Here is a 16,727-nt window from a genome sequence, read left to right as displayed (position 1 = left end):
ACTCCGGAATCACGTTTCAACCAAGTCACTAACATAACGTTGCTGGCATGAGCCTGCGCTATGGTAGCCTACAAGTGATCAAATAAATAAAACTTCCAACTCTCGCGCAACGACTCGGCAAACAGTAGTGCACGGGCCGCATTAACACTACACTTTGATGTCCAGTAGGGGGCCGCAAAATATCATCCCGCGGGCCGCAATTGGCCCGCGGGCCGCGAGTTTGAGACCCCTGACTTAAAGCCACGTGGGAGGAATGGAAGGTCGGGCTATATAACTTAAAGGAATTCACAATCCCTAGATGCTATCACCCACATGACTTCGGCAACATCATCAAGACGGAACTGCATCACTTTGCCGATGCCAGCAGCATGGGGTATGGCGCTTGTTCCTACCTCAGGTACAAAAATGACAAAAATACAGTACACTCCAGTCTTGTGATGGCCAAAGCAAGAGTATCACCCACAAAGGTCTCAAGCATCCCACGACTAGAGCTCTCAGCGGCAGTGGTCGCAACCAAATTAAGTGTGTTGCTGAAAAGAGAACTGCAGATGAAGATCGATGAAGAATTCTTCTGGACAGATTCACAAGTAGTTCTGGGCTACATCAATAATGAGGCAAGAAGGTTCCATGTGTTCGTCGCGAACAGAGTCCAACTGATAAGAGAAAACACTGACCCAAGTAAATGGCACTATATCGAAACAGCAGAGAACCCGGCAGATCATGCCTCCAGAGGCCTTCAGGCATCTCACATTCCTTCAACAAACTGGATGTCAGGTCCTACATTTCTCTGGGAGCAAGAAGTACATCCCAAACTGAATCCCTTCGCAGACCTACTCGTAGGCGATCCTGAGGTTAAGGCTGTCCAAGCTTTCACAACCAAAGTTAACAGTTGTACAGACATTCTAATTCGCCTAAATCAGATCTCTTCATGGTCAAATATCCTGAAAGTAGTCGCAAGAATCAAGAGGCTGGGATCGGGAAAAGTACACAACACCAAACTGGTGACAGTCGAAGAACGAGAAAGAGCTGCCAAAATAGTGATCAAGCTTGTCCAGCAGCAAGCCTTCTCTCAGGAAATTAAGAGATGCCAGGAAGGAGATGCTCTTCCAAGTTCAAGTGCTCTTCATTCCCTTGATCCAATTCTGCATCGAGAACTTCTCTGTGTGGGTGGAAGATTGAGACGCTCATCCCTTAGTCAAGAAATGAAACATCCCATCATTTTGCCAAAAGACAGCCCTATCACCAAGCTAATTACGGCTCATCACCACGCTCAAGTTTGTCACCAAGGCCGAAGTCAAACCCAAATGGAACTGAGAGCAAATGGATTCTGGGTCATTGGTGGGAGCAAATTAGTAGCCAAGCTGATTCACAACTGTGTATGATGCAGGAAACTCCGACGACCTACTGAAGAGCAGCAAATGGCTGAACTCCCTAAAGAGCGTGTGGAAGACTCACCGCCTTTCTCATACAGTGGCATGGACTGCTTCGGCCCCTTCCTGATTAAAAAGGCTCGAAAGGAGTACAAAAGGTATGGCCTGATACTAACTTGCCTAGCTTCACAAGCTGTCCACATCGAGATGCTTGAAGACTTATCAACAGACTCATTCATTAACGCCTTGAGATGCTTCATCAGCCTCAGAGGAGCTGTTCGGCAACTTCATTGAGACCACGGTACTAACTTCGTGGGAGCTAGAAACCAGTTTAAAGAAGCACTCAAACAATGTGACGCCAGTTTACTGGAGATCTTTCTAGCAGAGAAACAGTGTGAATTTGTCTTCAACGCTCCATCCGTCAGCCATGCAGGTGGTGTCTGGGAACGTCAAATCAGGACAGTAAGAAATGTGCTGAACGCCACTATCGCTCTGTGTCCAGGCAGACTTGATGACGCCTCCCTTAGAACACTCTTCTATGAAGCTACAGCTATTGTAAACAGCCGACCACTGACAGTAGATGGTATCAACGATCCTATGGCGCTAGAACCCTTAACACCAAACCATCTCGTCATGATGAAGTCTAAAATCGCTCTTCCACCCCCTGGGAGATTTGTTAAAGAGGACATGTATGCAACCAAGAGATGGTGCTGAGTCCAGTACCTAATCGAACAATTCTGGAGCCGCTGGAAGAAGGAATACCTCCTGAACATTTCTACACGCCAGAAGTGGCACGTACCACGGCGTAACCTCAAGGTGAACGACATAGTCATCCTCAAGGACAGTAACCTGCCAAGAAGCCAGTGGCAACTATGTCGGGTCGTCGAAGCCACTCAAGAGAGCGACGGTCTAGTACGTCGAGTAAAAATACAGACTGGGGAGCGAAAAGATCACTCTACCAGACCTTCAGTCCTCGAGCGACCGATCCAGAAATTGGTACTCCTCCTCGAGAGTAATTAGTATAGAAACGCTTGAATTGTATTATTTTGATGCTATGTGAAATCTAAAAGGAAATCCTGTATGACTAAATTAATTGTTTTGTGCTTATCCGTCATAGCAGGATTTGGTGGGAGTGTAACTGACCGCCAAGGGTAAAGATGCCTATCATCTTTACTGTCAGTAAGCTTTGATTTGCGTTGGTCTAGATGATCAACTTCTCTGTATTGGCTCAGAATACTGAGCTCTCTATTTATCTATTTAAGAAAAGAATATTTCGGAGCCACTTGTGCATTTTAATTTCGTGTCCACATGGGGGCAGAGCTCGTCTTTCCTATAGTATAAAGGTCACAGCTTCCTGTGTGACCAAGGCGGAAGTAACTCAGAGACAAACGACGGAGCAGGCAGCGAATTATGTATGATAGAAGAACCTTACTCCAGTTAAATAACTACCCTTGGTAAAGCGGAATAAGGTATGTCGAACACTCAAATGTATTATTATTATTACTGTTGTTGAAGATATGTTGTTGTATATTTATGTGTGTAACCGCCAAACATTTATAAACATATAAAGTGGTGCACTCACGGAGTAGCTTCTAATCAAAGGCACCTGCTGCCGGACAAGTAACGTTATTATTTATCATTGTTTTTCCCTGAGTGCCTTTGTTATGGAAGACGAGTTCACCTTTAAATATCTTTGAATGCAATTGTTTGTTTGAACACGTTGGTATAATAATGAACAACATGTGAACAATATTGAACTGTGAACTATGTAACTAATTGTATGTTTGTTTGACTGTCCTATGCAGTTTTCACGGTGCAAACGGGGTGCAAACGGGGTGCAAACGGAGCAAATGAGGCAACCGTCACTACCTGTACAAACGACAAACTACCAAAGAAAAGCTACAGTACTGCTAAGCTGAAATGCAAAAGAGAAAATAAATAAAAGCATCTGTACGAAACATAACCGCATCTTTATTTCAACACCAAGCCGGGGGGCAGTTACACTGTATATATCTGTATATCTGTCTATCTGTATATCTGTATATATCTGTATATCTGTCTATCTGTATATCTGTATATATCTGTATATCTGTCTATCTGTATATCTGTATATATCTGTATATCTGTCTATCTGTATATCTGTATATCCCTCCCTCCCTCCCTCCATCTAAAGCCAGTGCAGCGCTGACTCCTCCCACCTGACAGAAGTGGACGTGCTGCAGTGAAGCTGACTCCTCCCACCTGAGAGAAGTGGACGTGCTGCAGGCAGAGCTCCATGTCGTCCAGACAGTGGTCCAGAGTGTGGGCTCCGGCCTTCAGCTGCGTCTCCACGGTGAAGTCCTGCAGGGCGGCGAGCTGCCGCGTCTCCATGCCCACGTCCTGCAGGGCGGCGAGCAGGCGGCAGGCGTGTTGGCAGAGGGACAGGCGCACGGCTCCGGAGCCGTAACTCTCCAGGAACCTCCGACACGCCGCCGCCTCCATGAACTTCACCTCCACGCCCAGAAGGGGGTCGGCGTCGTGCAGCTTCAGGATCTCGTAGCCGCCCAGGCCGCCCACGGAGTCTGGCAGCGGGAGATACGGATCAGTGGACGTGGTTCTCCAAGCGAATACACGTTTAATACCTGGATCAACACGGTGCGCAGTCACACCGGGGTCTTAGCAGAGTGTGTCAGGGCTTACCGGGTCTTAGCAGAGTGTGTCAGGGCTTACCGGGTCTTAGCAGAGTGTGTCGGGGGCTTACCGGGTCTTAGCAGAGTGTGTCAGGGCTTACCGGGTCTTAGCAGAGTGTGTCGGGGCTTACCGGGTCTTAGCAGAGTGTGTCGGGGCTTACCGGGTCTTAGCAGAGTGTGTCGGGGGGGCTTACCGGGTCTTAGCAGAGTGTGTCGGGGGCTTACCGGGTCTTAGCAGTGTGTGTCGGGGGGCTTACCGGGTCTTAGCAGAGTGTGTCGGGGCTTACCGGGTCTTAGCAGTGTGTGTCGGGGGGCTTACCGGGTCTTAGCAGAGTGTGTCGGGGCTTACCGGGTCTTAGCAGAGTGTGTCGGGGGGCTTACCGGGTCTTAGCAGTGTGTCGGGGGCTTACCGGGTCTTAGCAGTGTGTCGGGGGCTTACCGGGTCTTAGCAGTGTGTCGGGGGGCTTACCGGGTCTTAGTAGAGTGTGTCGGGGGGCTTACCGGGTCTTAGCAGTGTGTCGGGGGCTTACCGGGTCTTAGCTGTGTGTCGGGGCTTACCGGGTCTTAGCAGAGTGTGTCGGGGGCTTACCAGGTCTTAGCAGAGTGTGTCGGGGCTTACCGGGTCTTAGCAGAGTGTGTCTGGGCTTACCGGGTCTTAGCAGAGTGTGTGTCGGGGCTTACCGGGTCTTAGCAGAGTGTGTGTCGGGGCTTACCGGGTCTTAGCAGAGTGTGTGTCGGGGCTTACCAGGTCTTAGCAGAGTGTGTCGGGGGCTTACCGGGTCTTAGCAGAGTGTGTCGGGGGGCTTACCGGGTCAGAGTGTGTCGGGGCTTACCGGGTCTTAGCAGAGTGTGTCGGGGGGCTTACCGGGTCTTAGCAGTGTGTCGGGGCTTACCGGGTCTTAGCAGAGTGTGTCGGGGGGCTTACCGGGTCTTAGCAGAGTGTGTCGGGGGCTTACCGGGTCTTAGCAGAGTGTGTCGGGGCTTACCGGGTCTTAGCAGAGTGTGTCGGGGGGCTTACCGGGTCTTAGCAGAGTGTGTCGGGGCTTACCGGGTCTTAGCAGAGTGTGTCGGGGGGCTTACCGGGTCTTAGCAGAGTGTGTCGGGGCTTACCGGGTCTTAGCAGAGTGTGTCGGGGGGCTTACCGGGTCTTAGCAGAGTGTGTCGGGGGCTTACCGGGTCTTAGCAGAGTGTGTCGGGGCTTACCGGGTCTTAGCAGTGTGTCGGGGGGCTTACCGGGTCTTAGCAGAGTGTGTCGGGGCTTACCGGGTCTTAGCAGAGTGTGTCGGGGCTTACCGGGTCTTAGCAGAGTGTGTCGGGGGGCTTACCGGGTCTTAGCAGAGTGTGTCAGGGCTTACCAGGTCTTAGCAGAGTGTGTCGGGGGGCTTACCGGGTCTTAGCAGAGTGTGTCGGGGGGCTTACCGGGTCTTAGAGTGTGTCGGGGGGCTTACCGGGTCTTAGCAGAGTGTGTCGGGGCTTACCGGGTCTTAGCAGAGTGTGTCGGGGGGCTTACCGGGTCTTAGCAGAGTGTGTCAGGGCTTACCGGGTCTTAGCAGAGTGTGTCGGGGCTTACCGGGTCTTAGCCGAGTGTGTGTCGGGGGGCTTACCGGGTCTTAGCAGAGTGTCAGGGCTTACCGGGTCTTAGCAGAGTGTGTCGGGGCTTACCGGGTCTTAGCCGAGTGTGTCGGGCTTACCGGGTCTTAGCAGAGTGTCAGGGCTTACCGGGTCTTAGCAGAGTGTGTCGGGGCTTACCGGGTCTTAGCCGAGTGTGTCGGGGCTTACCAGGTCTTAGCAGAGTGTGTCGGGGGGGCTTACCGGGTCTTAGCAGAGTGTGTCGGGGGGCTTACCGGGTCTTAGCAGAGTGTGTCGGGGGGCTTACCGGGTCTTAGCAGAGTGTGTCGGGGGGCTTACCGGGTCTTAGCAGAGTGTGTCGGGGGGCTTACCACTCAGTGTCAGCTTGATGACTTTGAACACGATGAACTTGCCACGCTGGTCTTTATAGAGCGAGAGCAGGTCCACCGCGGGACACGAGGACCTCAGGAAGATGACCCCACATCCGGTCCACGGTCCGGGAGACACTGGCCTCTCCACCATTCTCTGAGGTGACGGTAAGAGGATACAACAGCTGAACACGTGCACCCCAACAAAAACACACCCTGGAAACAAATAAGTCCTAATCTTTTTACTCCTCCAAGTCAACTGGGATAAAGAGCCCCATGTGATGGGATGCTAGGTTGGTGTCATTCAGGGATCAAATCAAATGTATCTGTAAGGTTCCGAGTCGTCCGACAACACACGTTAATGTCCCCATGGGCCGGACACGTCTTCTTTAAACAAGAAGAAACATCACAATAAATCAAGAACAAAACAAAAACACCATGAAGTCCAAAACATTTTAAATAAATGAATGCAACGCTCCCAGACATACCCCACGCGAAGGTAAGGGATTCATTCTAATGGCAGAAATATAACTTACTAGGCAAGGAGGACATAACGCACCTGGATGTACAACAACACATCATGGAACATGGACTGAGTTCATGTTTTATTGTAAATTGTTGAGCAAGTTTGTAGTTTGGTTTGTCTATATTTCACTATTTCACATGTGTCACAATAATTCAGCACTACATTTAGGCCATGTCCACACAAATCCAGATCTTTTGCAAAACGCACATTTTCTTCCACGTTTGGGCCTTTCATCCACACGCAAACTGTGTTTTCAGAAACATAAACGGAGACTTTCGAAAACGCATTTTCAAAGTGAAGATTTTCCAAAATGTCGGTTCAGTGGATCCGTGTCGCCACAGTAAACGCACAGTCTACTCTAGATAAACGATGACGTCACAGCTCACTACGCAATAGCTCAGACTGTTGTTGGACTGTTGGACAGCGCCTGGTGCTGAAATGGCAGAATGAAATACCACCATGTACAGTTTCTTCTGTATATATTTTCTTTTATTGATCTCTGCCTCTTAAGTAGTACTGTATATTTGTGTATCTTGTATCATAAATGTCTGGATGTAACAGTAGTACTGTATATTTGTATATCTTGTATCATAAATGTCTGGATGTAACAGTAGTACTGTATATATCCACTCCAGTGCCGTCTGACAGATTCGGCCATCAGACGCTGCTTGCGTGTAACGGAGATGTATCTGTTATTTAGTTAGGCCTACTGGACATTTTCGTTGACATAAGTAGACTTTTCGTTTTTGTTTATTTATTAAGTTAATCATATAAACCGTGTTTCGAACGTTTTTGAGGTTGTTAAATACACGCTTTTGATTTATTTAAGTGGCGAGTGACGTTCTTTTTCGTTGTCCGCTTATTTGGCATCACGCTTGAGTGGTCCCAGGATGACCTAATAACATTATTAGTTGAATAGTTACTGTACAAGCTGTGCAAGTTACATGAATACGTGAATATAGCTTTCCCGTGGACACAAACCTTCATACGCATTAACAGCTCCGTCTTTTACTGTATGCTATAAGTGTGTATTAAAAGACGGAGCTGTTAATGCGTACGAAGGTTTGTTTGTGTCCACGGGCAAGCTATATTCACGTATTCACGTAAGTAACTCGCATATATTCAAATGATTCCTGTAATTCCTGTACAGTAACTATTCAACTAATGATGTCATCAGGTCATCCTGGGACCACTCACGCGTGACGCCAACATCCTCAACTCTCCACAACATCAGCCCATCAGGTGCAGACGCGGCTCTTCTGTCTGACGTCTATTAACTACATTTAGAATTAACTATTTGGTCTAAAGCCGGGCGCAACACTAGACATGTTTAGCAAAACATTAAATATCTTTGGACCAGTTTGTGATAAGCCTCGCCATATTTTGTTTCATATTCGGGAGATTGTGATCTCAACATTGACATTGTATCTCTCCGTCGCCCAGTGCGCAGAAGTAAAGCATTGAATCGTGACATATCTAGATCGGTTGTTTCCTCTGGACTGCATCTAAGCCAAGGGCTGTACGTTAACTTTTTTTGCACATAGCACTGGTGCTACAGAGGTTGATAGTTTTGTAGCACAGGCCAAAATCTTGTAGCACAAGTATAAAACGTGTTATATTTGTAACAGTCACAAATGTGCCTATTGTATTTGTGTTATTTAGTTGCAGTGCCATGTTTGGCTGTCATTTAGTATATCGCCATGTGTTATTATTACTATGATACTCTCATATGTTATTTTCAATTAATATCATAAACAACATAAGGAATATTAGCATAATTTTTAGTGGACTGAAGGAATGAGTCAGCGTTAATAGTTTTAAATGCAAATAATTTATTGAAACATAGAAGTGGGGTCGGTTGGGACACACACACACAATGGGGGACCCTGATGTAAACAAGACGGAAGTCTTTCTCTGGTCTGCATCCCCTTAACAATTGTGTGTATTGAGCCGTACTGTACTGTACCCATTCTGCAATCTGTTAAATAAAGTTTTCATTAATTCATTCACACACACACACTGTTTCAACTCACCACCCCCGCATCATATTGTAGTCTAGTCTGTCTTCAAACTTCCACTCCTCTCGAAACTTGTTTATATTTGAATATCAACATTATCTGTCCATCCTCAGTTTACTATAATATACTCCTGTCCCGAGTCCTGACTAGTGACTTCATCGTCTTTCCAAACGCACACACACACTGTCACACAGGGAAGCTGTGTCTGCTGGCTCTGCGCCTCTGCCTCTGATCAGGATTAGCTTGTTAGCTTGCTAACGTTGTAGTGATTGTAATGGTACATAAACGTAAATTTCGGGCGATGTGCACATAAAGGAATGGCGACGGTGCAAAGCATGTAGATGCATTTGACCCGTTGCGAGAAGAAAAAAAACACCAACCGACCAACGCGCTGCTCTGCTTGCAGAAGCACGGATAGGGCGGATATGACTCGTCGAGTTGTCACAAGAGTTTTTTCAAAATAAGAGTATCATATGCACCTGAACGTTGCTAGCTGTCGAGCCTAGTTATTATAGCTGGAGCTGCGCGTGGGCAGAAATGAGACCCGCTACAGGATTTTCAAAATAAGAGTATCTATATGAACCGAATCCCTATCGCACCAGTGCTATTGAAGTAAATCCATCCATCGCACAGACCGCTGTTGCTGTAGCACGTGCGATATATATGTCGCACTGTACAGCCCTCCGCTATATCTATCTATTTATCATCTATGTATGTCAATATAGCCAATGGAAATGCTAGGAATGGTCACGTGGGCTGGGTGAACCAATGGACAATTCCTATTGTTTCTCAGTTGTCCTGTCCGCTCTGTACCGCTATGGTATTTGAGATATCGCTTATCGCCACCTACTGGCCCGCATGCTTGTTGGAGCAATTTATATGCGTTTATGTGTTTGCGTCTGGATTTTTTTTTTTTTTTTTTAACACTGTCGTGTGGACGAGGATTTTTTTTTTTAAACAGAGCATGAGAATATCCGTTTTGCAAAAGATCCAGATACGTGTGGACATGGCCTTAATATGTCTAACCGTAAAACACGAACTGGACACGTGTGGTTTGTCAGGAGTTAATTGATGCAGGTGCTCTTGATTAGTTGATCAACGAAGCCTTGATTTAACACCAGGTGTGTTCATGGTGAGAAGTCTTTGTTGCATAGTAACTGCCAAGGGATGTTTGTAACTTACCCTTTATCAACATTAAAAACTAGATTTTTGTAGGAATGCTCCTCATTGTATTCTTTTTTTTTTAAGATTAATTTTTTAGCGTTTATCGCTCTTTCATGGTCAGACATGACCGACAGATGAGGAGAGGATGAGCGGGAGAAGAGGCGGAAGACATGCGACAAATGGGAGTCACCGGGAGTGGGAAGCGAAGCGTGATTTTTTTCCGTAGCCGCAGTTTGCGAAGACGCTCTCTGATTTGGGTTATGCTTAGAGTTAGGGTTAGGGCTAACCCTAACCATAACTCTAAGCATAACCCACTTCGAAAGAGGGCCAAAGCATAACCACTTCGAAGCAGAGAATATATATGTACAAGGCGGACATTTCTATCCCAGAGCCCTTCGGAGCTAAACCAATCAGAGAGGGTCTTCGCTGTACGCGGGCTAGCCAATCAGAGAGCGTCTTCGCAAACTGCGGCTACGGAAAAAAATCACGCGGAGGCGAACCCGGGGCGGCCGCTTCGCGACGCAGTGCGATACATGGTGTGCTACTAGAGCGCCCCCCTCCTCACTGTGTTCTAACGGCTCACAGTGCACAAGGTGTGAGCAGCAGCCGTGTCACACTGAAGTAGGGGTGGACGGTATAAACGGTATGAATTTGCGCTACGGTATGGATTTTTGACTATACCTTGTGACCGGTAGAGCAGCTAAGTCACAGCAGCAGCAATGGCGTCGGCGTTTGCAGTGGTCGTTGCATAGTGTTTAATTGTACTGAGTTTTTCTCCACTTGTTCACGGACCTTGCCATATAGTTTGGGCATTTCAATTTGGCTAAGGAGGCTGAGAGGAGGCTGGCTTTAGCACAGCAACGGGCTAACGTTAGCCACTAAGCTAACTCACGTTAGCCGCTAAGCTAACGTTCTAACGTGACTCTGTGGCACCAGTTCTCTCTCTCTCTATGTTGTCAAACATGTACACTAAAGTTAAGTTTGGAGTTAATGTTGGAGTTGTATTGTGTTTGAGGGAAAGAAACCTCCTGTCCTGCTGTAGTTTTTGTTTTCACATTGTGCCGCTTGATTTGATTGTATTTCATGAAAAAAGTGTTTTTCAGAGATGGAAGTAACTTGAGAAAAGGTTTTGCATTTTTCTATTGCAGTTTTGCACAATAAATGTTCTTAAAATACCTCTGTACCTCTGTCCTAGTAATAGTACAGCAATAGCTGCCATACCAGTGTTCTACCCCTTCAGAAGCATTTATATAGACATTTTAAGATAAATGAATATACCGTGATATATACCGTTATCGTCTATGCTTCAAATTATACCGTGATATAGATTTTAGAACATACCGTCCAGCCCTACACTGAAGGACTACCCGGTAACTTTAACCCTTTCACTACCACATTACCAAATGGTGAACCATTTCACTGCGACAACACAGAAGGTTAATATCGTCATCATTCGTTCAGTACCTTCTCATCCATCACATCCATTAGCTGGGCATTCCTTTCATGGGGATCAGAACAGGGCTTCTTCTCGATGCCACTTCCTGTCGTTTCCTACACGACAACGAGAACCAGGAGAATTAGTCACACAAACAACGAACCAGACATCTACGTAGTTCAGTTCAGTTCAGGTCAGTTATTTTTTATTTTGGGGTTTGGACACATAACAACGGTCATTCCATAAATCGCCAAAGTTTTACCAGCTGCTATTGCAGCATTGTCCAATTGTCCGAAAAGGGCAGAAGCACTAGGCTGGTCGGGCCCTACCCCTGAAGACTTACGTTTAATTTCTTTTCTTTGTCATTTACATGCATACATATAGTACACATTACAGTACACATTACAGTATAGTATACCTGCAGTATATAATAGTATATATATAATAGTATATAGTACATAATAGTGTATGAACACATATATAATGTGATATGAGATATATAGTAAGTACATGATAGCAAAAGTATTTCTATTCTATTCTTATATACAATATAATATAGTACCATAATATAATTGTATATAGTGTAAATATAGTTTAATATAATATACAAATTAATTATATTATGATTATATAATGTAATATGATATAACGTACAATACAGTATCATATGTACAGTATCATACAGATACATACAGTATCATACCTGGAAGTGTTGTAACACCAGGGTGTCAATCAAACCAGTAGTTGGGAATAACAGATGCTTAACCCTTTCACTACAACGAGTTAACGCTTTCACTACCATACTACAGAAGGTTAACCCTTTTTTAGTGTGGTAGTGAAAAGTGGTAACCCTTTGTAGTGTGGTAGTAAAAGGGTTAACGCTTTGTAGTGTGGCAGTGAAAGGGTTAACGCTTTGTAGTGTTAGTGAAAGGGTTAACGCTTTGTAGTGTGGTAGTGAGATGGTTAACGCTTTGTAGTGTGGTAGTGAGATGGTTAACGCTTTGTAGCGTGGTAGTGATAGGGTTAACCCTTTGTAGTGTGGTAGTGATAGGGTTAACCCTTTGTAGTGTGGTAGTGATAGGGTTAATGCTTTGTAGTGTGGTAGTGATAGGGTTAACACTTTGTAGTGTGGTAGTGATAAAGTGTGGTAGTGAAAGTGTTAACTCTTTGTAGTGTGGTAGTGATAGGGTTAACGTGTTGTAGTGTGGTAGTGAAAGGGTGAACCCTTTGTAGTGTGGTAGTGATAGGGTTAACGTGTTGTAGTGATAGGGTTAACCATTTGTAGTGTGGTAGTGAAAGGGTTAACACTTTGTAGTGTGGTAGTGAGATGGTTAACGCTTTGTAGTGTGGTTCAGATTCAGATTCAGATTCAGATTACTTTATTCACCATATTGCAGTACAAATGGAACGTGATTTTGACGATTACAGTGCATGCGTTTCACAATTTAGAACAATACAACAGTAAATAAATAATTATAAGTAAAGTGCAAGACAGGACAGAACAGTGAGACAACAATAAGACTGTAAAAAGTGCAGTGGTAGGGGACTAGTAGTGAAATGGTTAACTGTCTGTAGTGTGGTAGTGATAGGGTTAACCCTTTGTAGTGTGGTAGTGATAGGGTTAACACTTGGTAGTGTGGTAGTGATAAAGTGTGGTAGTGAAAGCGTTAACCCTTTGTAGTGTGGTAGTGATAGGGTTAATGCTTTGTAGTGTGGTAGTGTGAAAGGGTTAACACTTTGTAGTGTGGCAGTGATAGGGTTAACCGCTTTGTAGTGCGATAGTGAAAGGGTTAAAAATATATAACCACAAAGCAGTGGGGTGTCGTGTATTTTACACCTTCGGTTCTATCAATTATGCAATTTAACCGACTTTGAATGAATGACCTTACTATGACACTCAGGCGATTAGGCTCTTGTCACTAGACACACAACCACCCGTACGCACAGTGACAGTAGATCATCAAGTGGAATCAAGTGATTTAACACAAGGCTCAACACTGGAGAGTAACTTACAATACAGAGACATGATGGTGTGACTGAAACAATTATGCATCACTATTACTCAGTATGACAGCATGCTGCATCACTAATATACATCACTAGGCCTAAAAAAAATAATGGTTTGTTTCCGGTTGCCGACCAACCCTGCCGATTTAAATGCGACCCAATATATTTTATGAGTTTTTAAAAAAAAATAAAAAATAAAAAAAATAAATAAATAAAGTTATTCCATTTTTTTTTTTTGAATAAAGTTTCATAGAAATCTTAGTCAAACCTTTAGTATTATGGATATTAAACATGCTGGCAGAGTACATGCATCCATGTTGTTGTGAACATTTTAATTAAATAAAGAAATTCCCTATATCCATAGTCGCCGTGGGAAAGAATAAAATAAAAAAATTAAATAAAATAAATTCCCTACCTACCCATGGGCCTTAAGTGACAACCAACGGGAAACAAACAATATTTTTTGTTACGCCCTATTACTCACTATGACAGCATCACTAACAGACATCACTATTACTCACTATGACAGCACGCTGCATCACTAACAGACATCACTATTACTCACTATGACAGCACGCTGCATCACTAACAGACATCACTATTACTCACTATGACAGCATCACTAACAGACATCACTATTACTCACTATGACAGCACACTGCATCACTAATAGACATCACTATTACTCACTATGACAGCACGCTGCATCACTAACAGACATCACTATTACTCACTATGACAGCACGCTGCATCACTAACAGACATCACTATTACTCACTATGATGACAGCATCACTAACAGACATCACTATTACTCACTATGACAGCACGCTGCATCACTAATATACATCACTATTACTCACTATGACAGCATGCTGCATCACTAATAGACATCACTATTACTCACTATGACAGCATGCTGCATCACTAATAGACATCACTATTACTCAGTATGACAGCACGCTGCATCACTAACAGACATCACTATTACTCACTATGACAGCACGCTGCATCACTAACAGACATCACTATTACTCAGTATGACAGCACGCTGCATCACTAACAGACATCACTATTACTCAGTATGACAGCACGCTGCGTCACACTCACTAACAGACATCACTATTACTCACTATGACAGCACACTGCATCACTAATAGACATCACTATTACTCACTGACAGCACACTGCATCACTAATAGACATCACTATTACTCACTATGACAGCACGCTGCATCACTAACAGACATCACTATTACTCAGTATGACAGCACACTGCATCACTAATAGACATCACTATTACTCACTATGACAGCACGCTGCATCACTAACAGACATCACTATTACTCACTATGACAGCACGCTGCATCACTAACAGACATCACTATTACTCACTATGACAGCACGCTGCATCACTAACAGACATCACTATTACTCACTATGACAGCACGCTGCATCACTAACAGACATCACTATTACTCACTATGACAGCACGCTGCATCACTAACAGACATCACTATTACTCACTATGACAGCAGTCGCTGCATCACTAACAGACATCACTATTACTCACTATGACAGCACACTGCATCACTAACAGACATCACTATTACTCACTATGACAGCACACTGCATCACTAACAGACATCACTATTACTCACTATGACAGCAGTCGCTGCATCACTAACAGACATCACTATTACTCACTATGACAGCACGCTGCATCACTAACAGACATCACTATTACTCACTATGACAGCACACTGCATCACTAACAGACATCATAGCCCAAATCAACGTCATTACCAAGAAACAAGAACAAACTCACAACAACCACCAGTATTATTGACTCGTGACCACCAAGCAACAATCTTACAAAACAACACAATCAGGATTCAAATGTGTGGCACAACAAAGCGTTTGTCCAAAAGATAACGATTCGTTATCATATTACAGACAGAGACACTCATCCCTCCACGCTGCCTCTGCCCTATTTACTCCTCCTCATCATCATTACATAAACACACATTTTTATTAATCTCCGTGCTCTCCCCTCACGCGAACATCCCCTCCTCTCTGGGGATAAGTTGGCCCACAGCGGGCGGCTGGCGTGCTCCTGTTCGTGGTGGTCAGTGAGTGGGACGTGTCTCTACAGGAGGCGGGAGCATCATCTGGGCCTGGATTACATGCAGATATCCCCACATTACACTAATACAGAGCACGTTTTGGCCACCAGACCAACAAGGGAACATCCACAACGTAATCATATATATGTGCTATTCTAAAAGTATGCTGGTGAGATTAGTTCACCAGCTATAGGAGGATTATGTTATAATCTAGAGCTTAAAACAACATTCAGCCTCAACTGCCAAAAAAGCCAACTTGTGTGGGATTCCCTGGAGAGAACACGTTTCGCAATTATGCCACAACAATGTGGAACGCCCTGCCCACAGCTGTAAAGGAATGTGAATCCCTACCCACATTCAAAACCGCTCTTAAAGAGCACCTACGGGAGGCTGCAATTCGAAACTGGCCACCGTAAATGTCCAAACCCCCACCACCTCCTAATAGACAGTCTCCTCCCCACCGCATGTATATATTCTCTCCCCACCGTATGTATATTTCTCTCCCACCCACCCTCTCCTAATGTACAGTCTTCTCCCCATCATATGTATATACTCTGTCAGGATCTATGGGTAACAGACAGTACTGTATATTTGCATATCATATATGTCACAAATGTAACAGTACTATATACCTGTATGTCATGTATGTCCCTATGCCATAAATGTCATGATGTCATGTATGTTGAGTATGTCGTAAATGTCACTATGAATTGAAAATGGGGGACCCTGATGTAAACAAGACGAAAGTCTTTCTCTGGTCTGCATCCCCTTAACAATTGTGTGTATTGAGCCGTACTGTATTGTACCCATTCTGCAATCTGTTAATAAAGTTTTCATTCATTCATTCATTCTGTGGATGTTTTTTTTGTTGTTGGGTGAAACTGTGACGTCACGTTTAATGTTGTCAGCCTCCCCCCAATAGAAAAAAATAAACATCATATCTCGACGGGACAAGTTTCAGTATTTATTTTCTGGTCGTTATGTGATATATATTTATGTTGGTTTACTCATAACAGACATACAGAAACAGACAAACAACCAGACAGACAGTACGATGCATTAACGCTATACGGATAACAGTAGTGTAACAGTTTAGCTAAGTTAAGCTACAAAAAGAAAAGAAGCAGAACTATCGCTAGTTAAACATAATTGTGGCGATTTTTTTTAGTTTTGATACAAATGTAATTCAAATAGACATTGAACGGTGGTGTGAATGGCCAACTGGTGTGAACATTATTAACATTATTAGACTATTTAACCAACTTACCTCACAGGACAAAACAACTTGGTTCGGTGGAACTTCCGTCTTTAGGCCCCGCCCACAGAGGCCAGTAACAGCCGAATTGCGCCTGATTGGCTGACAGCTCACCTGGAGTCGTTGTGATTGGCTAAAGGTAACTCAGCGCTCATCGCTCAGCACTCATCGCCTCGTTGTGATTGGTGGACATTTTCATTCGGCCCTGGGTGGGAGAGAAG

General features: G+C 44.7%; 1 protein-coding gene across 1 annotated transcript in view; it reads right to left on the bottom strand.

Moving 5' to 3' along the window:
• Nucleotides 1-16,564, bottom strand: part of tradd (tnfrsf1a-associated via death domain) — a 65,203-nt gene extending 48,639 nt beyond the window's left edge. The window contains exons 1-4 of the mRNA XM_084307722.1: nt 16,519-16,564; nt 11,149-11,235; nt 5,980-6,133; nt 3,612-3,931 (exon numbers count right to left, since the gene is read on the bottom strand). Coding sequence (XP_084163848.1) covers nt 3,612-3,931; nt 5,980-6,133; nt 11,149-11,169 — 495 coding nt within the window. The 5' untranslated portion in view covers nt 11,170-11,235; nt 16,519-16,564. The remainder of the gene's footprint in view (nt 1-3,611; nt 3,932-5,979; nt 6,134-11,148; nt 11,236-16,518) is intronic.
• Between the last annotated feature and the right edge of the window lie 163 nt (nt 16,565-16,727).

This window comes from Notolepis coatsorum (assembly GCF_963971535.1).
Source record: "Notolepis coatsorum genome assembly, chromosome: 2".
NCBI classification, from domain to species: domain Eukaryota; kingdom Metazoa; phylum Chordata; class Actinopteri; order Aulopiformes; family Paralepididae; genus Notolepis; species Notolepis coatsorum.
Note: the sequence above shows the minus strand (reverse complement) of the source record. Positions and strands in the feature narration are given on the sequence as shown.